Here is a 25,932-nt window from a genome sequence, read left to right as displayed (position 1 = left end):
CACATCTGCAACCACTGGCCCACAGCATATGCAATATTCCGACAGCAGCTCTAAAAACAGGACAAAGATTTTTCTCTTTGGCAGGAACATTTGGAATAACATCTTTTCAAGTGTGTAGATCAGAATATGAATAGGCGGGGGGAGTGGTAGGAAAGGGCTGGGAAGGAGGGGCTGGGCCCACAGCTTGGACCACTCTGAAAGGGCTGGCCAGCTCCGAAGCTTGCTTCTTTCTCTCTCTACAAAATAACAAAACCACTGTGGGGACATTTACAGCCTGAATTTCTTTGACATTTTAAAATCTCTGAAATCATCAAAACTGGAAGTGAGCGTGCCATGTGCGCTGGCAAGGAGAATGCTCACGGAGTGGGGCTCCTTTGGAAGGTGCCCCTGGGGCCTGCCTGCGTTAGCCGGGTTCGGTGTCTGGGTTTCGCACTGCAGAAGCATTGTCGGTTCTCAGGGCTTGTTTGGCTTCATGGAGAAGCGGGGAAGAAGACCAACAGCGCAATTACAGGTTGTGCGCACGCACGCTTCCGCTGTCTGGCAACCGACGGGAAGACTAGAAATGAGCGCATTTGGGATGCACCACAGAGCGATGAAGTTCTTGAATCCAACCCATCTTCACAGCAGGCATTGGAGGTCTTTCTTAGACCCACAATGGCTTCAGGGCTTTGGGAGAGTCAGTGGCCAACTCCAAAAACAGCCGCCTACAGGCCCTGAGGGTCCTCAAATCTTGGCACCTCGTTTCTGCCTCCAGGCTTTGAGAGGGGCTGGGCTTCATGGGAAAAAACTCAGGCCCAAGCAATTGGCCCGGAAGGCAGAAACAAGTTGGCTCCACTCCCACCCCCTTATACCGTGGGTCCAGCTAGAATGCAGTACACTTTCTCCTCTCCACTCAGGTGCCTGACAGCCCTTCCCCCACAGTCTTCCCCCGTTAACCATCTGCTAGGCTCTAGTGGGATGTCACAACCCAGACACCAGCATCCCTCGAGGAGGGCAACGTCCAGCAAAGACACCAATGAGAGAGAATCTGTCTCTGGGCTGCATACACTATTCTTCCTTTATACAGGCAAAGGAAAGGGAAGAAAGGAAGAGACGCTTGGGTTCTGTGATTCTAAGCTCAGAGAACAGGCCCTTCAGCTCAAGCCTGGAGCATCCTCCGCAGCTCAGTGTGGTTCTTCTGGGTGGCCCGGGGCATCCTCCGGGCAGTTCTGAGGAACTCAGGCCAGTAGTGCCACACAGTGCTCTGCTTCACATTAACTGGCGCCAAGCACTGGGGCCCTAGACCACTCTAGCATGTAGCTGGCACATTCTGAAACGGGAAGTAGCTTAGCTTCGTGCCTGGCATTGCTTCTCTGTCGCTTTCACAGGTGCACGCGGAGAGGTTTGGTGAATCACAGGGTGAAGAGAATAAGGGAGAGACACCAACAAAAACTTAGGCCACAGCAGTGGCCCATGCAAAGAACAGGTGTGTGCAAACATTCCAACTTCATCTGCCCAAAGAATTGTTCCCCAAGTCTGGAACCCCCAGGATGGAGGATCTGTGGCATAACAGACAAAAATCACACCTTGTTTCAGAAAGGTTCTGTCCCTGACTTTCCCCCAAAGCAAGCTCTACTTCCCCTCCACCCCCCCCCCCCCCCCCCCCCCCCCCCCCCTCCCCCGGCTCAAAGCACATTCACAACCTTCTGGTAAGAGCCTGGCTGAGGGCTTGATGGAAACTCTCTCCAAGGGGAGGTTTCTTGAGGGGGCAGGTCATCTCCAAGTGGCGATGCTGAAGGGAACTGGCTTTCTGCAGAACTGGTATCAACTGCACACACACACACACACACACACACACACACACACACACACACACACCAGTCTAAGGAAGAGGCAGGGCTGGCCCATTCTGGGCTGTCTTGGGTACTTTACTGTTTCCTGTCCCTGTTTGTCCAGGGTGTGTCAGGGAGTGTGGCCTTCATTGGGGGACATCACCAACTTGCAGCTGGCTCGCTGGGCTGACTGTATGGTAAATATCGACTCCAGCCTTCAGGTTCGCCTCCATTTGCAGGCCACCCACCCCAGCACCTGAAACAGACCAGTCCCCAAAACATGTTTTAGTTTGCAGCTATGATTTAGATGAAGTCAGTGCTATGTCCTAGAAAAATGCTTTTCTACAGGTGGCCAAAACAGAGCAAGATGCCTGTAGGGTACTGGCACACCCAGAGAGAAAAGACAGGAAAGACCCGGCCACCCTGTGCAGCTAGCGCCCACTAAGAGCTGCCAAGACACTGCTGCGGCCTTTGCAGTATCTGGTGGCTTTGGGCTCTGGCTTCTGCTTATCAGGCATGAACGCCAGAAGTTCAGATCTGAGAAGTGCCTTCTTTAAAAGTGCATCACAAATGCCACCCTAGGGCCATGGGGGGAAAGAAAACAAGGGCCAAGTCCCAGGGATCCTGGGCCTCTGAGCACAGGTCTCCTACAGAAGTGCCGATGATAACTGTCCCAGAGCAGCTTAAGTCATAGCATAGACATGATTTGTTCAAAACCCAGCTCTCACCAGGGACCACAGCCCTTCTTCCAGGAAGTGCTTCCTGGGGCCACCAAGGGCCACTCAGCTTCTCTTGATCCTCGGGGGCAATATGTCCTTTTATTCCCTGCTCAGTGATTAGTCAGCAATGTAGTCACACTGGCCATCCACCCCGACCCTTGACCCCGACACAGGTGCCACTTACAGCTTCTGAGGGTCTAGCAAGACTCGAGGTCAAATTGACACTGCCTGGGCTGAAGTGCTGAATGATGCCCCGGTAAATGTCCAAGTCCTGAGAAGAAGCTGCAGACACGTGAGCGGAATGGTGGAATGGGCCAGATTTGAAGCTTTCCTTTGCCTCAGCGTCTACCAGCAGGCTCGGCCAGCCACATGAGTCATTTTAAGCAGCCTGCAAAATCACCATTGATTTCAAAGCATTGATTTTCTACACCACAGTAACACATTAAGTCTCTTTTCTGAAAAAGACAAAAAAGAACTAAAAGGATAAACCTTTACTCCAAAGCACAGCCACATTAATTCAATAAACTCCACACGGGTATCTGGCTGACCTGGGAAGGACATTTGTTTCTGTCCTGTAAGTTCTACTACTTAACAAATTAAAGACTGACCATACCCAGAGAGGAGGGGATCTGATGTCCCCAGACATGAGCTGTGCCTGTATGACAGGCTTCAGGGACACCTCTTCCACAGAGGCACTGGCTAGGCACAGTGAGGCTGGGAGGCGAGCTGCCAGTCTGCACCCTCCCAATCAAGGACTGGCATATCACAGCATCTATTTTTGTTCTCGAAATAACAGACTTTTATAAAAGGAGCTTGGACCTTCACTATGGCTCTGAGGAAGGTGTCTCCTCAGGCATGTGTGACAATTTAATCTCTAATCACCTTTCATACATACTTCCAACTCTTATTTCTGTGCTTTTTGGTTCTTTTTCCCTCCAGCAGAAAATGCTCATAGCTGAAACATGTACCCTACCCTTTTTTATACTGAAAAAAAAAAAAAAGAAAAAAACCCTATCACCCTTTATTTTATTTCACCACCCCTCCACTTCCCTAACCCCACCCCGCTTATTCTATACTTAGTTTCAAGCCAAGTAGATGTTAATTATTTATTTATTTTTAGAATGCATCAGTTAAATCTGCTCATCTTTTTTGAGTTGAAAGACTGGAAGAAATTGCACATCACTTCAGATGTGAGATGGGCATGGGCGGTTTGCATCCTGCCCAAAGATAGCTCAACTTCCTTTTGAGATGCCTTGCCTTCTTTGGCAATCAAAATCAAACTTCTCTATGGAGGCATATGTCTATGGGTTAGAAAAACTTGGATTCATCAACATTTGTTATGGTCTTTGCCTCATCCCCAGATAAACTTGTGCACCTCAGAGGTGTGGGCTAGCACCAGCATTCCAGAAAGCCTGGGCTGCTCAAGCTCGTGAAGAACACGTGACTGTGGGCAGAGCAGGGAGCACACGGGAAGGGGAGAGCTCAGCCTTGGCGTACTCGGGTTGAGGTGACATTAGACGCCCCAGCAAAGATGACAAGCTGCCAGCGGGATGTCTGAGTTCAGCACTCAAGAATGAGATCCATGCTCCAAATGAGCTTGGAAACTTTGATGTCAGAGTGTGGGCAGAGGCCAGTGGACTGAACCAAAGGGCAAGAAAGGCTGTGAAAGAACAGCCATATGTAGGAGGGAAGATCAAGAGGTCAACAATGGCTCAGGAGCCAAGTTCATGTTTGTGGACTAGCCAAAGTAAAGGAATGGCCCTGACATTGTGAGCAACACCAAGTCTGTGGGAACAGGACTTTATTTTGCTCTGTACTTTTAGTGTCTTCAAAACTTCTCACTGAGCAATGAGCACCGTGTAACATGCTCCTTGCAGGCTGCTTATGTAGGTGCATTTGACCCTGGCCGGAGCTGTGGTGGCAAGCTCTAATGAGATGAGAGCCTATAGGATGGAGGCAAGGATGTGGAGGGACCAAGAGCAAGCCGCTCTCTCACGCTCTTTTGTAGCAAACAGAATAGCAGAAGGAGACACTAGCTAGAGGGAGATGGAGGGAGAAGGGCAGGCTGGCTCATTTCAGAGAGAGATTACAGTTCTATTTCTAGGCAATCTCCTTTGCAAGGCTGTGAGCATCGCTCATTACGTGCTTTCTTACCCCCAATACATACAGTTCTGCTGCCCACCCAGAAGGCTTAGGTCACCCCTCTCCTCTCATTCCACCAACAGCAGATGTCTTAGGCATTGTAGTGCCACCTACAAATGACACTGTCCAGAAACTCTGTAGGAGTTTGGTGGTGATATGTTCAAATAGGACTTCTGCAGACTCACCTTCATGTGTATTACAGCAGGCTGTGTTGACACCAGACATCAAAGCCACACAAGGATGCCCAGAGAGAGAGAGAGAAGCAGAACTTCCACGGAAACTGTGCAGTTTCTTCGTCCTTTAGATCCTGGAAGACATTCAATAGTAGCAGCAACAGCTTCCTTCACTTACTTTCCTGTTTGAAGACAAGGCTGGAGGCACACATTTACCCAAAGGGAACCAGAATTTATTTTTGAAACTGAAAAGTCCCAACAGCTACCAAAGGATCGCTCTGTGAAAACATGAGAAAATGGGTGGGATGGGTAGGTTGAGCCTCCTAGCTAATGATATGGCAAGTTCAATGAAACTGCACTGAAAAATAAGACATGCTCAAAAGGATGACCTTCTTTTCATCTCCCTGCAAGCACATCACAAAAATAGCGAACAGGGCACTACTACCTGCTCTTAAGTCTCCCTGGGAAGTTCCTGTTTTCACTGCAAAAATAAAGAACAGAAAAGGTGCTGCTGATGCAATTAGCAGAAGCCACAGACATGGCTCTGCAGTCTTCCTGATACAGGTCGGTGTTTTAGTTACAATGAGGAGACTAGAATGACACACTGGAAAAATCTCGGCTGGCTAATCCAAGGGGGACAAAAGCACAAAGGGACATGTGAATTCCACTACGAGCAAGCCCTGTGACCCAATCACGCCATTATTTTTACAGCCCCATGTCTGAAAAAAAAAATCAAGCAATCAAGGAAAGTTTCCTAGGCATGGCTCCTTGCAGACATCTGTATCAGGGAGGCGTCCCAAGATGAGGAAAGCTAAGGCTCCTGGGCTCACGGCACCCCACTGCTTCCAAACCTAGGTGCCACAGGTGAGAGCCACATCCCAGAGGGCTTTCCTGCGAGGCGCGGACGCTCCTAGTGGATGGAAGCACTAAGAGAAGCAGTGCGGGGCTCTGAACGATCATTCTGAGCTTGTGATCTAAATAACAGACTGTGCACCAAAGTCACAGCTGGAAAACAGGACTCCTGCCCACCTAGCACGGCACTGTCAACCTGTGGTGCTGGCCCATTTGGGGCTGTGGTTATGAAGTAGCAGTGAAATAATTTTACGGCTGGTAGTCACCACATGAGGAACTATATGAAAAGCTCAGTGTTAGGAAGGTTGAGAAACACTGCTCTAGTCAAAGATACATTTTCTTTTTTCTTTGTTGTGTTTGGATAGAACAAAGTAAATTCTGTCCCTTAACTAGCTGAGTTTCAGGGCCAGAGAAATGGCTTTGAGGTTAAGAGTGTCTATGTCAGGCAGTTTCCAACTACCTGTGACCCCCACTCCAGGGGGATCCTGTACCTTTGGCCTAATGTATAATCCCCCCCCCCCCATACACACAATAAAATAAAGTTAGGGAAAATATAAACAAGCTTCCTTCTACTTGGGTATTTTTTAGCTTGCAGATAATTCTAGTTTTTTACCTATGAACATTTTGCATAAGGGCACAATAGAATCACACATACACTCAACTACTGTTATGTTCAAAAAAGACCTTCAGCTGTATAAGCAAGAACTATTGCTCCTCTGAGGGTCTCTATGCCCCACTCCCAGGCAATCTACCAGACAGCATGGTAGATTATCAACCTGAGTGTTTTACTTAGGGTCTCTATTGCTGTGAAAAAAGTACGATGACCAAACCCAACTTGGGTAGCAAAGAACTTATTTTATTTCACAGCTTATAGTCCATCATCCAAGAAAATCAGGGCAGGAACTCAAGGCAGAAACTGAAGCAGAAACCACGGAAGAGGCTTCTACTGGCTTGCTTCCTACAGCTTGTTCAGCCTGCTTTCTTGTATCATCAAGGACCACCTGCCCAAGGGTGGCACTCGACAGGCTTGTCCACAGTGGTGAAGATATTTTCTCTACTGAGGCTCCACCTTCCCTAATGGCTCTAGCCTGTGTCAGCTCAACTGAAAACTGGTCAGCATAACTGGCCAACACAAGGGTCTCACGAACATAGGGTGAGATGCAGGTACAAAGGACAACTCAATAGTAAAAGAGTGTTCCATGAAAAGGCCTACCTTTTCTTATACTTTTCAGGATTGAAATTCTCTTTATGTTATTGAATGATGGCCACAAAATTTTGAAAAATGCCTTTCAAAAAAGTAGCTGGCAAGTTCATCTATCCATGCACATTTAGAAATATGGAATCTGAAAGTCTGGTGGCCCCAGTTTTATTCTCTTACCATGTACAGTGGTCACCTGGTATGAGAAGAGGGGAGGGAAGCAGGAGAGCTAAGCCAAGGCTGGCAATGACCCACGAGAATTGGAGAGCTGACAGCTGACTGCCACAATCAAGAAACGGATGGCTGTCACCTCGTCACAGCTCTAGAACCCAGCATTTGAAATATTAGGCTTCCCTGCAGTTCAGTCACATTTACTCTCCTGCTGTCAATTTCATTCCTCCACATGGCAACAGGCGAACAGTGCCCATCATGACCAACAGAAAAAATTCAATTGGGCAGGCTGAGACATTCCACACCCTGCCTTTGAAGAAACATTTAGGCAACAATTCTACCAGAATACCAAGACCTGCTTGGCTCTCAGCTCAAAACTCAGTCCCGCATTCTATAGCTAAATGTCAGGAAGGCACCTGCCTAGCACACTCTTCATTTGGTTGCGTCTAGTCACAGGAATATGGCTGTTAGGGTGAACACAGACTTACACAGTTCTGACTTTACATAGACTCTTAGTTGGAATAAAAAAGCTCCTTTTGATCAGGTCTAACCTTGACATTATAGAAATAGAAGAGAAGGGGAAAGGTACAGAACACCAAACTAGTAGGAGGCTCAGACTAGATTTCTTTCTGGATCCAGCCTAGGGCTTTTCACAAGAGTTTACCACTTGGTTGCCAATTTTCAAGATTTTATTTTATTGGCCTGAAGAAACTATATACATTGCTCAAAATGGTGATATGCTTAAGGACAGCAAAATCCCATTTACAAAAAATGCATAGTCATTACCAGAATTTGATGGTTCATTACTTCAGGGAATTTACTCCTAAATAGCCTAAAAAAAAAAAAAAAAAAAACCACAAAAAAAAATGTACGAAAATATCATTTCGGTAGACTGCTGAGAAGCGGTAAATGCACAGAAAAATATAAAGTACCTCCACCCTAGACTTCAAAGATAAAAAAGGTTCAAACAACCACTGCAGTGCCAATCAAGTTTCTCAGAAGGCAAAATAAATTTTCCAAGTCTTTATATTAATCTCTAGAATGCAACTAGCCAGGTGAACCATAGTAGGTATGGCAGACAGCAGCAAGGACCAACACAGCAGAAGAGACCCCAAATAATTGTCAGTGAGACAAGAAAGACACACTGTTATCTTATATCAGTAGTTTATTACAATATACACTGACACACAATTAGAGAAGGAATGTTCTGGCATTTCTGAGCATTTCATGGAAAGCAAAGTAACCATCTAGGCAGTAGTCACCGATATTTTTTTCCAAACAGAAAGCAAGCCTTTACATGCGATAACTCAGGAAAACAGTCTTCTTATTCTTGTACAGAAAACATCACCTAAAGAAAACAGCTGTAACATGAGCCGAGAAGGGAAGGTTTCCTTCAAGATGTCCAAATCCTGCCTTTCACCTAGCAACCTAGATGACTGTTAAAATACTTCAGGAGGCTGTGTTTGGGGAACTACACAGGATCTGCTTTTAAGAGCAGTGGTTATAATGTCACCATAATTGAAAGGAAAGGATGAGCTGAAAAGTAAGTCCTATACAATGCTCTTTTCACAGAAGTCATTTAAAAGGGTGAAGTCACCGTAAACAGTTGAATGCTATCAGAGATCGCTGGCAAAAGCTTGCTACTGTATCTGCAAGGGGCCTGCTTTTGCACCAGCTTGGGAGCAGAGGGTGGCGGGAGTCGCTGGCCCAGGGGAGCTGGCACTAGATTGTCTGCAGTTTACAGGCAGCTGTGGACCCACCATGGAAAAGACAGAAGGAACCCGGACAATTCCCCTGCAACGATCCTGTAGCAGCCAGGTGTTTAGATTCCTCCCGTGCCCAAACATACAAGCAATCTAGGAAAAGAAAAACCAAAACCAAACCTGAAACAGTGTTTTGAATATATTTGCTAACACATTACACAACGTAGGAACAACAGAGGCATAAGCCCTAACAAAGTCCTAGAATTCCAATAGAAAAGCACTGCAGAAGTAAAGTTTGTTTAAAAACATTAAAACTCAGATTCACACAAATACAATTTTGGTTAATCTGTGCTATGCCAAATAAAAATTCCATCAGATACTCAGTCTGCTAGGTAACACATTTGGGTTTTCACTTCTGGTTGTATCAGTACAAGAATATACACTGGCATATACTTACATATATGCTTATACATATATAAAATTCAGATCTTGAAAATTTGTTTTAAATACATACTTAAAACCTGTGTCTCTAAAAATAAATACATTAAGCTGCTTGCTAGTAGCTAATTCTGAGTTCCCCCACAAGCCGATCAGACTTTTTTTTTTTTTTACAACGGCAGGAACATTAGCTGCCCTTTAAAGCTACTTTCTATAGTAAACAGGGAAATGCAGCCCCATCACTGAAACATTGTCTCCCAACATAGGTGCAGCTGTAGCAGTGCGGGTAGGTTTTCACCTCCTCTATGTTCAGTCCCTGATGTGCCCTCACTGTCCAGTGGGTGGACAGCAATTCATAGAGACAACACCTGGTTCAGTTGACATTACCTTCTAACCAAGGGAGTAAGCTGCTGTTGCTTCCGGTGCACTGTGTGAGGAACACAGCACAACCCCGCTTGTGTCTGACACCGCTCCCAGGGACCACGGTGAGTGGGGGTGACAATCCCTCGGAGGTAAAGTAGGAGCCCTGGCGTCTGACAGAAGCCATGCTCCCAGGGCAGCAGTACACGAAGGACCTGGGTTCTTACGTAAGTGCCTCAGAGAAACTCAAAACCACTGCCAGGATGGGACAGCAGACGCCTGACACTGTGGCTCAAACATGAGAAGTGCTCAAATACTCACAGCAGTTTCTAGAGAAAGGATCTGACTCACAGAAAGGACAGAGCTAAGTTATTGTTTTACTTTTATATCCCACCCTCACAAAAAAATAAAAACAAACAAAAACCTTCTTAAAATGGTATAGCCAGACCAAACTGTTTAATGTGCATAATACTTGACCTTGTCATTGTTCAGAATATAGAAAATTCAGAAAAAAGGAAATCCATGATAAGTGATAGTGAGAATTTATAGTGCCTCTGCTACATTTTAAGAGGAAAACTTAAAATCCAACTTCTAAAAAACTCAATGTACTCACAGTTTCAGATTGCTAGTTATGAACAAAATGTAAAGTTATCTATTCACATACAAACAAGGCCTCTATTTCATTGACTTCAATCTGATTTAAACCTTTGGATATTTCAATCTGCTGACTCCATAAGGTAAGGCTGAATTTATCAGTATAAATAAAATATTTAGGTCCATGATGTACTGTAGTTCTGAGAAACCAAATATATACAGGCTGACTACATGTCTTCCCTTAAAACACACGTGCCAGCCAGTCAGTTCTAAGCCACACTTGTCTCTTTAATGTCTCTGGCTGAGAACACGAGGCAACAGCATTCTTCTCACCCTGCTTTCCTCTTGACCGAGAGGTAGAGGCAGGGACTAGGTTGGCCGGTGCAGCCTCTTGGGTGGTGGGGGTGGCATGAGCTCCGTGTCGGGGTCCAGGGGGAACTTTCGCTTCTGTCCCTGGGCAGCCGCTGCACATCTGTCAATGAACTCGAACAGCATCTCCTTGGTGACAGGGTTCGAGATGCTGTTGCACACAGCTGTGGACAAAGGGGGACAGCATCTCAGATGACTAAGGCAACTGCTTCACTGCAGGCTGAGCAGGGTCCCCATGCAGCTCTGTGAAATCCTGGCACTCCACCAATGGGCAAGAGGCTTCAGCTTAGTTACATTTCTAGTAGCTACTCTTTCCTGGAGCATTGCTTTTAAGCAAAAATATTAAGGGGTTTTAATCTAGTACAGCATACCTCATGAAAATCCACATTCAACTGAAACTTCTACACAGGAAACTGCACAACAGTTTTTAAGTCCTTCTCTCAGAAACAATGCCCATTCTGTGAGATACGACAGCACTAGCCAATGCCACTAGGGTACAGAAAGTTTTTATGGCAGCTTCCATCCACACTGTTAGTTTAAACATTTAGTTGAAGAACACATAATAACCTCCCCTATCAGTGGACTTGGAGAGGGGCATGGGAGGAGATGAGGAAGGGTGGGAATAGGAGGGAATGAGAGAGGGGCTACAGCTGGGATACAAATGGCCTAATAAACAAAACATCTTGAGTAATCAAAATTTAGAACTAATATATTTCATTTTATTTATCTGTTTGGAATTTTGGAGGTAGGAGAAGACAATAAAATGAACTCATCTTGTCTGAACATAGATGCTACTTCCAAAAAAAAAAAAAAAAAAAAAAAACCAAAAAACCTGATTATACTTTTTATCTACCTTTTTTTTTTTTTCTTACCATCTCTACTATTAGTATACTTTATAAACTCAAATGAATTTGTGGTGTTCTTCATGAAAACAACAAAGTATTCTGAATCCCAAGATATTAATATTACACCCAAAGAACATTCTGAAGGATAGCAGGGCAGTTTTTATTTTAAAATCATTTTCATTTACTTTATTTTTCCATTGTTTGTAAAGTTATTTTAGGAGCTGAAAATTACATTTTTCCCTTGCTAATTCTGTTTCTTACCATCTGGCAAACAATGGTTTTAATAGTTTTGAATAGATCAGAAATTATCACGGCTTTCGTTGTTGCTGCCATTCATTAAGTTAAACTAGTGTGTAGCCACCACCCTGCCCTTCTGCTCTCTCAGGCACACAGGGCAGCTCCCAAGCTCAGGCAGGACAACTTCCAACTGACTAGAGGCTAACAAGGTGCCAGCCTGACCATCTATCTACCCATCAAGCAGGACAGCATCAACAGTACACCTGGGTTCTGACATCAAATTTTTCTGTAATTTAATGTAATGGCCATTGCTCATACTCACCCATGGCTGTGTTGTAGGCATTTGGGAAACTTTTGTCTATTCTCTGTCTCATGAAGACCCAGCTGTTGTTCTCAAATTTGCATTCTATAATTTTGTTGTCATACTGTTTTAGTTCTTTTGTCACCTGTTTTAAAAAAGAATTGATGAAAATATTTTAAATCATTTGAAAGGCTTTTTGCTTCCACTATGTGACAGACACATTAGGAAATGCCAAAAACACCTCAGTAACGATTCAGGCAGAGCTCTTTGTCATCTGAAGTGTCTAATCAAGCCTGAAGATATGGTGCGCACTCCCAGCACGCACGCTCAGTATCTGACACTTCAGAGTTGTGAAAATGGCTGTCAATATATAGCAATTAAAAGAAGCTAAGCAGAAAGCAGCCACTTCTGGGCCAAATGCAAATATGTTGCCATGGGGACAATGCCTTCAATCCTGTCTGTGTTTCTCTGGCTTTCAGACACTGAGTACATTGCTTAAGGTTCATCAACTTTCAGAAAGATTTCACAATCTAAATTCCTATGCCAGCACCCCCAATTCTCTTTATTATATGTAAAGGGGCTACACAGAAAATGAACACTGGGATCAAATTCAGATAATATGCTTCCTAAATACTAATTTTTAGTCAGTTTTTTTTAAATCCAAACCTACTCCTTAGGCTATTTTTCCTTTTCATCCTTCCAGAGAGTATGGATTTAGAAAGGAAACTACTTTGACTTTAGCTGGTGTGTTTCTTGGCTCCTTTACCTCAGATGATTGAATATGGATTACAACATACTCTATCAAAGCCACCAAGTATCCATGGTAACTATGGTAAGTTTTAAAAGATATTCCATCAGGATGGCAGGATGGCTTTCATAAAAGGAACCTAAGCTTATCTTTGCACTTTTCCAATCAAATGCCAGTCATGGTCATATTTGAATTCTGTCTTCATCCCTCAGAACTAACAACTCTCTCACAATACGGTAGATTGCAATCACTAAACTTCATTAGCATTATTTGAAATGCTCTCACTTTTCTGCCCATATATTCACTATCCCCTAGCAGGATGAAGGGATGCAAATTTTTAAAAAGCTGCTTTCAATTCACAGGCTAGGCAGGGTGTGTCTTCATAAAAACTTTCAAATTGTCTTCGTTCCCTCTAGATGACTGTTGCTTTGGATTGGCTTGTTTGCATTTTCAAACATAAAAGTCTAATACCTGGTCAAAACAAAAACAAAACAACGGTCTACTAACAGGCCCAGAATGTCTTAACAGCTCTGGCTCGGTAAACATGATCTCCCCACAAAAGCAATGCTGTTCAGCAACCATTCTCTATAGTCTCACTCCCTTGTCTCAGCAGGAGACTCCTCTTTTCAACTCCTCATTTATGTGCAGGTACTGGGCAACTCATTGAACTGAAGCAGCCACTTCTAAGTTACGGCAAGAAGAAGGTGTTCAACAGAAGTAAGTCTCTAATTCTTTCAAAGTCTTCATTTTCTAATCTCTAAAACATCAAGGGACTTTTTAATAAACTAAATCATAGGAAGAAAGTACCTGATACAGAGTAGGAAATCAGTAAATGTGTAATTAAATAGAAAATTTAAAAAGCCAAAGCCCTGCCTTAACTATTTTAAACACACAGTTTAGCAGTACTAGGCACAGTCAGCTCCTGCACCGTCAACCTCTCTGACTTGTGGACTTTGCAGTCCTACAACTTTACATGTCCTACATGCTTAGCCTTCCTGTTTCCTGCTTTCTACCTTATACATCACAAATGAGCAGAGTCACGGAATCCTTCTAAAGCAGGCTCACTCACATTGTAGCATGTGATGGTTCCCTTCTAGGTTACACAATATTCCAGTATAAACAGGAAATGCAGTTTCTTCAGCCATTCATCTGTTGATGGACATTTTTTTCTACCTTTTTGCTACTGTGACTAATGCTGTACGAAAATAGGGGTCTAAACACCACTTGGAGATCCTGCTTTGAATTCTTTTGAGTATATATCTTTTGATTCAACTTTTAATTTTCCAAGCGGCTTCCATACTATTATTATCCAAAGTGGTTAAACCATGTCACATCCCTGCCAGGGCATACTCTGATGCTGACCACTCTGACAGGCACCTGTTGTTACGCTATGATTACTGGTTGCACATGCTTATTGGCTGTACAGTTTTTTTGGAAAATATAATTCCCTTTGTTTTTTGGGGAGTAGGTATTAAAAGACTGTTCCGTTTTGTAGCCCAGGCTGGCCTTAAACTTCTGATGTCCACCCTGGTCTCAGCGTTGTGATGGGTCTTAGCCAAGTGCTGGGATCAAAAGCCTTTGTAAGCATATCTAGCTACTTCTGCCTATCTTTTAAACAACATTTTCATTAGCGTATGTTAACTATAAAGAATAACGTATTTCAGTCAGAGGTTTCCCTTTGTGCACATGACCACATTTTCTTCCCTGTTCCCACCCTCTGCCCTCCCAGTGGACCACACGGCAGAGATCTTAGCAGATTTACTTTGCTGTCAATCCCCCTGGAGTCCAGATGAGAAAAATCTTGTCATGCCTGTTTCCATTCTGTGATCTATATATCATGCTTTTTGTCTATTCACCTGCATATACGTATGTAAACATGAACCATTTATTGTTCTAACAGGAAATATTTAATATAGCACAACTGAAAGAATGCAAATTTAATAAATATTAATATTTTGTTTTATACTGTTTACTTTTGAAACTGGGTGCCTATATTTTAATCAAAGATGTGCTATTGTTGAATTTTATGTCTGAGCATTAACCATCATCAGACGATGATTGTAATTTTTTCTTCCATTCTATAAGCCACCGTCTGCTCTCATGAAAAGCAGTTTCAAGTCTGATGCCCTGTTTGTCTGTTTATTGGTATTTTGCTGACTGTACTTTAGGTGTCATTCACTGGATTCCAACCAGATCCTCTCCTAATGTGATTCCAGTTTTGTTTGTTTTGTTTTTCAGTCCTTTGAGGCTCAATAGTTTAAGGTCTTATGCTTTGGTTTTAATCAGTTTTGGAGTTGTCTTAGATAGTATAGGGGCAGGTTCCATCATCTTCCCCTATTATGTAATATTGCTACCTTTTTGGAATATTGTATGTCTGCATGTCAAGAACTTATTTCTGGGCTCTCTATTCCACTGACTGTTCTAGTTGTTTTTGCTATTGTTTGAGACAGAGGCTTTCCATATAGCACAGCATGTCCCCAAATTCATGATTTCCCAGTCTTACTCTCCCATGCACCATGAGATCACAGGCGTGTGCCAGCAAATCTGTCTTTTGGGGGTACTATTCTCCAGTTCCTGTGATCTACCTGTCTGTGCCTGTGATGAATCATGCTCTTTAAAGCACTGTAGCTTTGCAGTGGAAGCCAGGAGTGTGAGGCCTCCGACTCTGCTCTTTGTCAGCTATCTCAACTCCTGAAGAGTCCATTCGGATTCTAATGCAGATTTTTACTTCTGCAAAAGACAGTTAGTGTTTTGATAAGGTTGCACAGCGTCAAGATTGCTGTAGGTTCTATGGAGATTCTGATAACATTCTCTCCTGACCCATGACTAATCAACAGCTTTTCCTTTATTTCTATCTTCTTTTATTTCTTTTAACAAGAAACACTGTTTATTTTCTTTAAGCAACTTTACAAGTAAACTCACTAAAGGAATCATGCTGGCATGAAGAGGTACACTCTGAAAACAGCTGTCAACAACACTACATTGTTGGCATTTTAGGAGAATGTTGACTAGCGAGCTTGTTACTGGCTAGCAACTGGCAGTTAAGTATTATATAGCTTATCTCTCTTGAGTTCTCAGTTTCAGACTTAAGCAGTATTAACTATCTGCTGTAGCTCTTGGCCAAATATTAGCAATCTGAGAAAATTTTTTTCCAAAAAATGCATGCACCTGCCACTACTAACTTAAACTCATATTCATATTCAACAAGAAATGGTACTCTTTACTGGTTACACATTATATTCCTACCAGAGACAGGCTGCAAGGTATATATTTGAGTGGATGGTAAATATATTAAACTGGTAAAATTAATACCTCTAATATGTTTTCACTAATGGTGACATCAAAAAAATTAATGGGGTACAGAAGAGTGACTTAATTTTAGTATCCATATTCATCTTAAGACAATTACATACTATTGCTGACTAAAAGAGGACCCCTATTGGTCTTCCATGTTAACTGTTAATCCTAGTTTGAGTTAATGAGTGCTTTAATATTTATACATTAGAATGTCATACTATATTCAGTACTATATTAAATTGATTTAGTAATCTGAATAGGAACACACTACTAAATCACAAAGGCCATACTAAATGTTGGCAATCTGCACAAAGTGAAAGAAAATAGTTCTGCTTCTGGTGGTGGAACGGGAGCCTGCAGACAGCTGTCCTGCTGGGCGGCCACATCAAGTTTGCATCTTAGAGAGAGGCTTCTGTTTGCTCTGAAACTATTAAAAACAAACATCAAAAATACCCACACACATGAAAACTATTAGAAGTTTCTTCTTTTTTAACATTTAATTTGGAAAGATGTAAGACTGACAGAAAGGTTGTAAAGGTGGTCGAGGGACTTTTCTATTTTCTCTGTCATTTTCTTTTCTTTTTTTTTTTTTTTTGCTTTTTCTAAAATTTTTATTTTTTATATTTATTACAGTTTATTTACTTTGTATTCCAGCTGTAGCCCCTTTCCTCATTCCCTCCCAATCCTACCCTCCCTCATGTTCTCCCTGCCCCTCTCTAAGTCCACTGATAGGGGAGGACTCCTCTCCTTCCATCTGACCCTAGCTTATCAGGTCTCATTAGGACTGGCTGCAATGTCCTCCTCTGTGGCCTAGCAAGGCTGTTCTTCCCTTGGGGATGGGAGGTCAAAGAGCCAGCCACTGAGTTCATGTCAGAGACAGTCCCTATTCCCCTTACTAGAGTACCCACTTGGATACTGAGCTGCCATGGGTTACATCCAAGCAAGGGTTCTAGGTTATCTCCATGCATGGTCCTTGGTTGGAGAATCAGTCTCAGAAAAGACCCCTGTGCCCAGATATATTTAGTCCTTGTGGCACTCCTGTCCTCTCCAGGTCTTACTAATTCCCCCTTCTTTGATATGATTCCCTGCACTCTGCCCAAGGTTTAGTTATGAGTCTCAGCATCTGCTTTGATACATTGCTAGGTAGAGTCTTTCAGCTGACATTTATATTTTGTTTATCAGAGTACAGCTACCAACTCTAAAAAAAAGTTAACATTGATCTAGCATAAACTAAAGACTATCAGAATTTCTATGTTAAATTTCTGGACCCAATCGAGGAAGCCACTTGAATTTAATTGCCACATGCTAGTTTCTTCCAACCTGTGGCAATTACTCAGTCCTTGCAGGTTTCCCTGTCTGTCTATCTATCTATTCTCTATCCTCAGGTTTTTTTTTAAATGCATCTATCTATCTATCTATCTATCTATCTATCTATCTATCTATCTATCTATCTATCTATATGCTGTAACCCAGGCTGGCCTGGTAACCTTTTCATGTTAGTCCTCTTAAGCACAGGGTTATAGAAAGGCACACCTAGGTCCATGGATACTTAAGAGCGTCACTTAGATATTTCCAGGTGTGGCAAGGAGTGCCCCGCCCCTCTGGCCTTACCACATACACCAGCTCACTGTGTTACTAGTGGTAGTGGCTCTGCTTCCATAGTCAAGGTGGTTATTTGCTAGGTTTCTTCTTTCAGCACTTTATCGGTTGGTATGAGTCATGTGTCTAGTCTGACTTCAAGGAAAGGGAAATGAAAGCCTACTTCCTGGAAAAGAGCTTTAAAGAATATGTTGGGTTCATTTATTTTACTAATTTTTGAACTTCATACATATGGATGCTTTGCCAGTGTTTGTCTCTGTGTACCACTCGTGTGCTTGATGCCAGCAGAGATCAGAAAAAGGAGTCAGATCTCCTAGAACATGAATTACAGATGGTTATGATTCACCACGTGGGTACTAGGAGTCAGTCCCAGGTCTTCCGGAAGAGCAATGACTGGGCTATTGCTCTAGCCCCCTCGGGAATTTATTACTACACAATTTATACACAATTTTGGGGGAGGGATACTTTATGAGGCTATGCAATTCCTTCATTTCTCCAAACTTCAATCATGATTTTAGCACTTATCCATGCACAAACCTGCCTAGAGTGATTACTGGTGAAGTGTCCAGAGGACCCTTCTTTCCTTACTACTCTTGTACACTCCACAGTGGGACCTCTGCAAGAAGACTTGTCCATTTTCCTTTAGTTGGCTAGTAATATAGGGTATTTTTAAGTGATGGCTTATGAAACACTCTCTTCAGTATTGCTGATCAACAACTTCAAGTTTGACTATAGGAATTCTCAGGTTGGCTTCTCTGTTTAGCTTGTTTCCACTTTCAGTGAGAGCCTCTAAGGGATTTTTCAAAGAAAAAAAGTTTACTTTTCAACAGACTAGACTATGCTAAGGAAGGACTGCACCATTTGCTTTGGTCAGATGTAGAGGAATTTTAATCCAGCCACATGGCTGCTCTGGCAAGGGATTACATCCAAAGACCATCCAGGTCTATGTTACCCAGCTGGAATGCAGACACGCTCTACAGTATGATCTTGCTGAAATACAGCCAGGCCTTTAGTACACACCTTTGATCCCAGACAACGTAGGTAAGGCTATTTATTTATAGAAGGAAGCAGCCATCTTTAAAAGGTCTAATTGAGGTGTAGAGAAAATAATGAGGAAGGAGTAAGGAAGGGGGAGGGGAGAGAGAGAGAGATAGTGTTTTTACTCAGTTTCTTTTCAGGGCAGTTTTACAGAGACAGACTGCAGAGAAGACAAGCTAACCACAGATGAAAACAGACTGAGCCAGAGAATGAATAGGAGCCAGAAGATAAAACATATTGCCAGAATTAGTTTGAGGACAGGTAGAAAAATTTATTCAGAATCCAAGAGAAGCCAGTTTGAATCTGTAAGCTTAGACAGTTTAGGTCAGAACAGCTGAGTTGAACCAGCAAGAAAGAGCTAGAACCCTCAGAAAGAGCTAGACTGGTTCTCATCTCATCCCATCAAAACAAAAACAAAAACAAAAAGATAAATCCAAACATTTACAGTCAGAGACAGAGAGAGAGATGAGTCACGGGAAGAGAACTGTCAATGGAAATACTAGTTTGTACTTCGTGGTTTTCCACCACCTTTAGTGGAGTTAAACTAAAGTCACTTTTTCTTCTCTAAAGATGTAATTCTACTTCTTAATAATTCCAGCTTTACATATATAGCATGTCATAAGGAAGATTTTTTAAAAACTCAAGAAAAATAACTAAAAAATCTTGGTTTTATGATCTTCATTTACTTTTTCGTATCCATGGTCAGATAAAATCAAAACCACTCAGAAATGGAACACCAGGTTTTTCATGCCATGTCAGGGGATCTGAATGAAGCTGACTCCTTTAAGAACTGCTTCATTAAGAGCAGGGCCATGGGAGGGTTGCTTTTACAAAGCACATCCATCTGCTGGAGAAAGGAACACTCGGCAAGCTACTGTTCTAACATGCCAGACCTTTCGACCTCTCCTAACACGGACTGACACTTGGGCCTCTACACCCAACTCTTTTAAGTGTCACCCCTGTACTTGCTGGAGAGGTCTCCTCAGGAATGATGAAGTATTTAAGCCCTTCAGCAGGCCTTAAGCCATCAAATAGCCAGACAGACCAACTGCAACAAAAGCAGTGGTTTACTTTATTTTCTTTTCTGTATTTGCTCATTTTCAAATATAATATAATGTTTGCATACTAAGTTATATAGAACTATAATTTTTCAAAATAAAAACCTAAAATACACTAGTTTAAAAAAATAATAATAATCAGGCTAGCTTTTGAAACAAAGGCACACGCACACACACACCACAGCAAACCAAACCCCAAAAGGAAAACAGTTAATTACAAGACAAATCCTCACAGTTCCGAAACCACAATGAAGAGCAAGAGAAGATGCATCCACTTGCAAGGAAGCACACGGTGGCTGCACTAACTCACAGGCAGCTGCAGTGCTGTGGAGTGAACCTGCAGCAGTGCAGCGGAGGTGTGGTGCTTTGCTTTTTCTTTTTTGATGTTTTAGGGAAGCACTGTGACTTATGCTTGACATAATTCAACCATGCAAATTATTCATCAGAAGGGTATGAAATTTTGTATCAGGGGTCCTTGACGTATCACTAGATCTTTGCAAAACTAAGTTGTTAGTTGATAAAAAAAAAAAAAAAGAAACCAAGAATTGTATGAAAAAATTTGCAGTAGGATATGAGGATACTGATATTTGATTCCAAGGCTTGAAAAGTTATTCCAACACACGCTATGCTGTTAGAACACAAATGTTTTGCTATCTAGGTCTATCTGTTGAATAAATGGTACTGTTAGGATGCTATCCCACACACAAGTCACTGGTTCCCTCGTGGTCCCAGTACTGCCCCTAGAACAGACCTCAGGGAACAGTGCTTACTAAATGCAAAAGGTCACATGCCCCATCTCCTCAAGCAGCTAGCACTGCTGCAAACAGGAAACCGGTGTGGCTCCACAGCTGAGAACTTGCCATGTTCTCCAAAGCAGGAAAGGAGAGACCAAGAAAGGCTGCAGGGAAGGCGGGACAGTTAAGAGTGCCTGCCACTCTTGCAGAGGACTGGAGTTCAGTTCCTAGCACCCCCTAGAACCTAGCATCTTAGGTGACTCATAGTCCCTTGTAATTCCAGATCCAGGTTTTCTGCTGCCCTTTTCTGGCACCAGTATGAAAACCTCGAGTTAAAAGCTTTGTTTTAAAAGATGCCTTGCTCACTGTGTTTTGTCATGGAAACTGAAGAGTTACATGGGCACATGGGAATGGACGGGGAGAAGGAAAAGCATGCTTCAAATTAGCGATAAGCAATGGGTCGGCCCAAAGACCTATGGTAAAAGCTTCTATTATCTTAGCATACCAAAAAACCAAAAGGAAGGCCGCTCAGGGTATGCATGTTTGTGTGAGAGAGGTCACCTACGAGCCTTTGAGGGGTTCCACATCGACCTGACACATCCCCAAACTTCTTAGAGCCCACATTTCATATGCTTACATATGCTAGTTGCCTATGATACCATTTTGTTTTGATTTCCTTTGTGATAAAGATAAACTTAGAGCCCTAGAGCTTGCTTACTCTTATCACAGGGAACTAGGCCCCACCCCTATTTCACACTTTATTTGAACATTCCAAAGACTTCTCAAAGTCTAATATGTTCAACGTGTCATCATCTTCCAAGTCTATTTCTTCTTGTCACTTTTTTAAAAATGGCAACATTATTCACCCAGTTCATGACAGAAACCAGGTGTCCTGATGGGTGTCCTTTCCCTCTTCATTATTCCTTCTATTCAATCCATCAGAGGGCTTACTAATTGTACCTACAAAACCTGTCTATTTATTCTACTACCTTGGTTTAAAAATTCATAGTTTAAGAACCTGCTGCCTCACAAATGGTCTCCCCACCCCATCAATATTTACACTAAAGCTAGATTTACTTTAGAAAAATATAAATCTAATTATAATTTTTGCTTAAGAGAAAATACCTACCAGGCTGGAAGGAAGAACTACATTTGTCATGATTCACAGATGACAACAGTTATATAGAAGAAATGTATAAAGAGGGTTTTAACAACTCTAAGTTTAACAAGGTTACAGAACACAAGGATATAACATACATAGAAGTAAATGTAACTACTGGAACACTAGAAACTACAATCACAAAATACTTAGATTTAAATCTTAAAAACTCAGCTGGGCACAGCGGTAGATATCTATAATCCCAGATTTCCAGGGGACTGAAACAAGAGGATCTCTGCAAAACAGGGTCTAGCCTGAGCTACATAGTTAAGACCTTAGCTCAGAGAGAGAGAGAGGGAGAGAGAGAGAGATGGGGAAAAGGATGGCAGGGGGTTAAATAAATGCAGAGATATACTTTTAGGCAGAAAGATCCAATATTGTTGACAACACTCTTTCTAAAATGATCTACATATTCCACACAACCACAAGAAAAACCTCAACAGAGTTTTTCTTTTTCTACACACAGAATCTTACTATGAAGCTCAGCCTGGGCTTGAACTTGGTGATTTTCCTGCCTGAGACCTGAGCAGTGGGACTTCAGGCATAGATACTAAGCCTAATTAGAATGATTAGTAATAGACACTGACAACATAATTTTAGTGAATTTTATATGAAAAGCCATAGGAACTAGAATAATCAAAGTAAATTTTAAAACAAACAAAGCCGGAGAAGTGATACTGAGCTCAAGGCTTACCACACAGGCCTAGCAATTAAGATACCGTGGTACTACTCTATTAGAGCTACTAGTAGTATGAAGGACTACAAACAAGCAAATCCAATGAGCACTAACATATCAGAGATAGGAAATGTCAAATGGTATCATCACTTTGGAAAATAGTTTGGCAGTTGCTTTGTTCAATCCACACTTACCACAAGAACCATCAACCTCACTCTTAGGTATTACCCAAGATTTAAGTAGATTTTAAAAAATAATCATTTTAAATAGGAACCATGCCTGGCATGGCTGTATATGCTTAGCATCTGATAAGTAGAGAAAGGGAGAACAGGAGTTTAGGGTCATCCCATGCTACACAGTGAGATCATGGTCGGCCTGGACTAGAAGACCGTATCTTAAAAAACAAACAAATAAACAAACAACCTCACAGCATGGCATGGTGGTACATGTCTGTAATCCTAGCACTCAGGGAGGCAGAGGCAGGTGGGTCACTGTGAGTTCAAGGCCAACATGCTCTACAAAGTGAGTCTATGACAGGCAAGGCTACACAGAGAAACCCTGTCTTGAACAACCAAAAATCAAAACAAAAACTATCCAGCATATCACAGACAGGTGAACAGATAAACTACAATGAAGCTATATAATGAAATACTATCAAGAAATAAGATTTACTGGTAAGTAAAATAACATGGGTAAATTTTAAATGCAATGTGCAAAATTTCAACAATAATACTTTAAAATCTATTAGGTAAATCCTTTCACAGGGCATGGTAGAAAAGACAGTTACAAAAATAGATCAGTGGCAACTGGGTAAAGAAAGACAAGTGAATAAGAATAAGGGGGTATCTTGTGAGAATTTTGGAGAAAGGGGCAAAGCTGTTCTACATCCTGATTTCAGTGGTAGTTGTATGTCTAAACTCAAAAAAAATTGCACACCAAAAAGCTAATTATCATAAACAAATTTTAATGTGAATTCAAAAAAAGAAACAAACTCTTATTGATTAAAAACATAGGTAAATTTAATCATATCTTCGGTCACTGGCTTCTCCCTTCAAAGCACTACATGAAATAGCCGCTTACACTGATCTAACTTCAACAAATTCTCTTTATAATCTAATAGTACACCTTATACTTTATCTGTAAATTAGCTGTTCATCATCTGTCCACTAGAATGACTAATCACTACTGCTAATCATTTCATCGGTATTGAGTACTGTTTAAAGTGCTTTATATAAATTAATTTTTTGAATCTCCACAACTCTAGGAAGTAGGTATTATTAGAAGTCTCATTTTATACAGAAAAATAGGCACCAAGGAATTAAGTAATTTAATAAATGTTTAATAGATAGTAGAAAAACACTATGCCTACAAGATTGTTTACTTAGGCTGTTTAAAATCCAGAGAAATTCTAAATCCCAAAACTAAAGCCAGAGAATTTATATAATTTGTATATGGACAGACTTAACTTGATTTACTACCAAAATTCAAAAATTTGAACTAAGGGTGTGGCTCAGTGGTAAAGTAGTACCTAAAGTGCCACAGAACCTGAGTTTGATTTGTAGCACTGAAAATAAGTCAGTAAATAAAATAAACTCAAGGACTTTGTACATCAAAAATTTGTACTTTTTTTTTTTTTTTTCTCCGAAGAATCTAAGCTCTAAGTGAAAAAGATACTGCAGAAAGCAAAGGCTATTTTGTACTTATGAACCATTTCACTTCTGGCAAAATAAACTCCATTAGCCAGTTACTTCCAAAGATACCATTTTTCTTGGGAAAGTCTGCAGGCATGAAGTGAGCTGATGTGTGACTGATGAAGGGCAGCAGACATACACACTGGCTGAACTCCTCCTCCTCCTCCCAAGTGTGTATCGTTCTGGCCTGTATCATTTCTACTGTTTGCTATTCTACATGCAGCACTACCAGAAATCATGGCAAATTACAGGATTTCTCAGTCATTAAGGATTTACAATAGGTTAATTTTAAAATGGGCTACATCTCACAGCTGCAAAGCTTTTGTTTGATTTTTAGACCAAATGAGAAGCCATTATTGGAACAAATGACCTTCTCACGGGAATGACTGGCAAAAAGAAAAGACCCAGTAGAGGCAACAGGCACCTCTGCCAGGTAGGTTAGTGAGGTAATGGCAATCGCTCAGTAAATAGAGTGCCTAACTGTGTGACATAATACACAGGCTTCCTGCCTGTTTAGTACCAAGTATGAAGAGAATTACAAACAGACCATGAATGCGCGTAGTTTTAAGCTCATTGCATACTTAAAGCAGATAAACAAGGAAAGCTTTATCTTCTAACACAAGGAAGCTTCAATATAACATACATATCTGACACCTTTTTCTTTATAAACAACTATAAGCATGACAGGTGTTTAAAAGATACATGTTACGTTATGAAATTACTATGTATAATTCACAAATTATAGTATGTGAAGATGATCTGGCTGTGACGTGTGTGACTCCATTGCTTGCCAGGATTGATTCGGCTGATCTGGCTACTTAGGAAGGTGTCCTCATCTTCCCTCAGTGCTCCATGTGTATCTACCTGAAGCTGAATATGTGGTTGGAGAGGATGACCTTCCCCAGTAGAGGATGGTTCTTTGGTCAAGGGTATATGAGTAGCTACACTCCACTGTGAGAACCTCTGAAGATATTCTCAAGTATTTGCCATACTGAATTTGATAAACACTTTATCAATTCATTTTATTTAAAAATTTTCTATATATAATATATTTTGCTTATGTTCTTCCTCCTCCTCTAACTCCTTCCAGATCTGCTGCACTGACTACAGGTTCATTCATTCTCTCTCAAAACATAAAACTAAAAAACAAAGCAAGCATAGGAAACAAACAAACACATGGAGTCCATTTTGTGCTAGCCAACTACATTATAGACCCGCCCTATAATGTGGACGGTCTGCCCAGTGACACTCCATGGAGAAAGCCCAAAAGGCAAAAACAGCTTCTTAGATAGGAGTGTCCATTTCCCCTGATCAGTGCTGACATTTTTGTCTGGTTTGAGCTTGTGCAGCTTATTTTCTGTGCTGTCACAGTCTCTGTGAGTTCAAATGTGTATCAACCCTGTGTTCCTGGATGACACAGTTTCCTTAAGAGTTATCTACCATCTCTGGCTCTTACAATTTTTCTGCTTCTTCTTCCACATAATTCTCTGAACACTGAAGCGAGAGATTTGATAAGGGCATCCCATTTTAGAGATGAGTGCTCCAGAGTCTTTTACTCTCTGTACAGTTTACTCTACCGACCACATGAAGAAGCTTCTCCGATGAGGATTGTATGAGGCACTGACCTATGAGTATAGCAATATGTCATTAGGAGTCAGTTAGTACTATGCTCCTTTAGCAAAGTAACAGAGTGGGTTTTTCCACAGACCCCTGCTTTATCCAGTGTGAGGCTGGCCACTTTAGCAGAGTCAGAAATAGGGTTGAAATCACAGAGTACCCTTAAATCCAATTAAAATGTGGTTGGCTACTATTCCCAAGACAGCTGTGCCACTATCACACAGCTATATTTCGCAGGCAAGTCACTGCTGAAGGTTGCACAGTTTGTACCTGGGTGACAGTGAGGATGGCTTTTCAGTAATATGTGAAATACCTTCTAGTACCATGAACTAGTCAGTAGGGGTGAAGTTCCTATTTGGGTACAACTCAACCTCTCCATGTTTGATGCCATAAGTAAAGGGC

The 25,932-nt window shown here is 41.9% G+C and overlaps 1 protein-coding gene across 3 annotated transcripts in view; it reads right to left on the bottom strand.

The window, feature by feature from the left end:
- Positions 1–8,213: 8,213 nt before the first annotated feature.
- The window catches only part of Rngtt (RNA guanylyltransferase and 5'-phosphatase), a 205,511-nt gene continuing 187,792 nt past the window's right edge, over positions 8,214–25,932 (bottom strand). For 2 of the 3 annotated variants that reach the window (XM_055599433.1, XM_055599435.1), the window contains exons 15-16: positions 11,935–12,058; positions 8,214–10,694 (exon numbers count right to left, since the gene is read on the bottom strand). In XM_055599433.1, the coding sequence (XP_055455408.1) occupies positions 10,531–10,694; positions 11,935–12,058 (288 nt within the window). In that variant the 3' untranslated portion in view covers positions 8,214–10,530. The remainder of the gene's footprint in view (positions 10,695–11,934; positions 12,059–25,932) is intronic. The other variant, XM_055599434.1, reaches the window with a different exon arrangement.

The sequence above is a fragment of the Psammomys obesus genome, unplaced genomic scaffold (assembly GCF_907164565.1).
Source record: "Psammomys obesus unplaced genomic scaffold, mPsaObe1.curated_primary_1811, whole genome shotgun sequence".
NCBI lineage: Eukaryota > Metazoa > Chordata > Mammalia > Rodentia > Muridae > Psammomys > Psammomys obesus.
The sequence above is the reverse complement of the archived record's forward strand: the minus strand, read 5'-3'. Positions and strand labels throughout refer to the sequence as shown.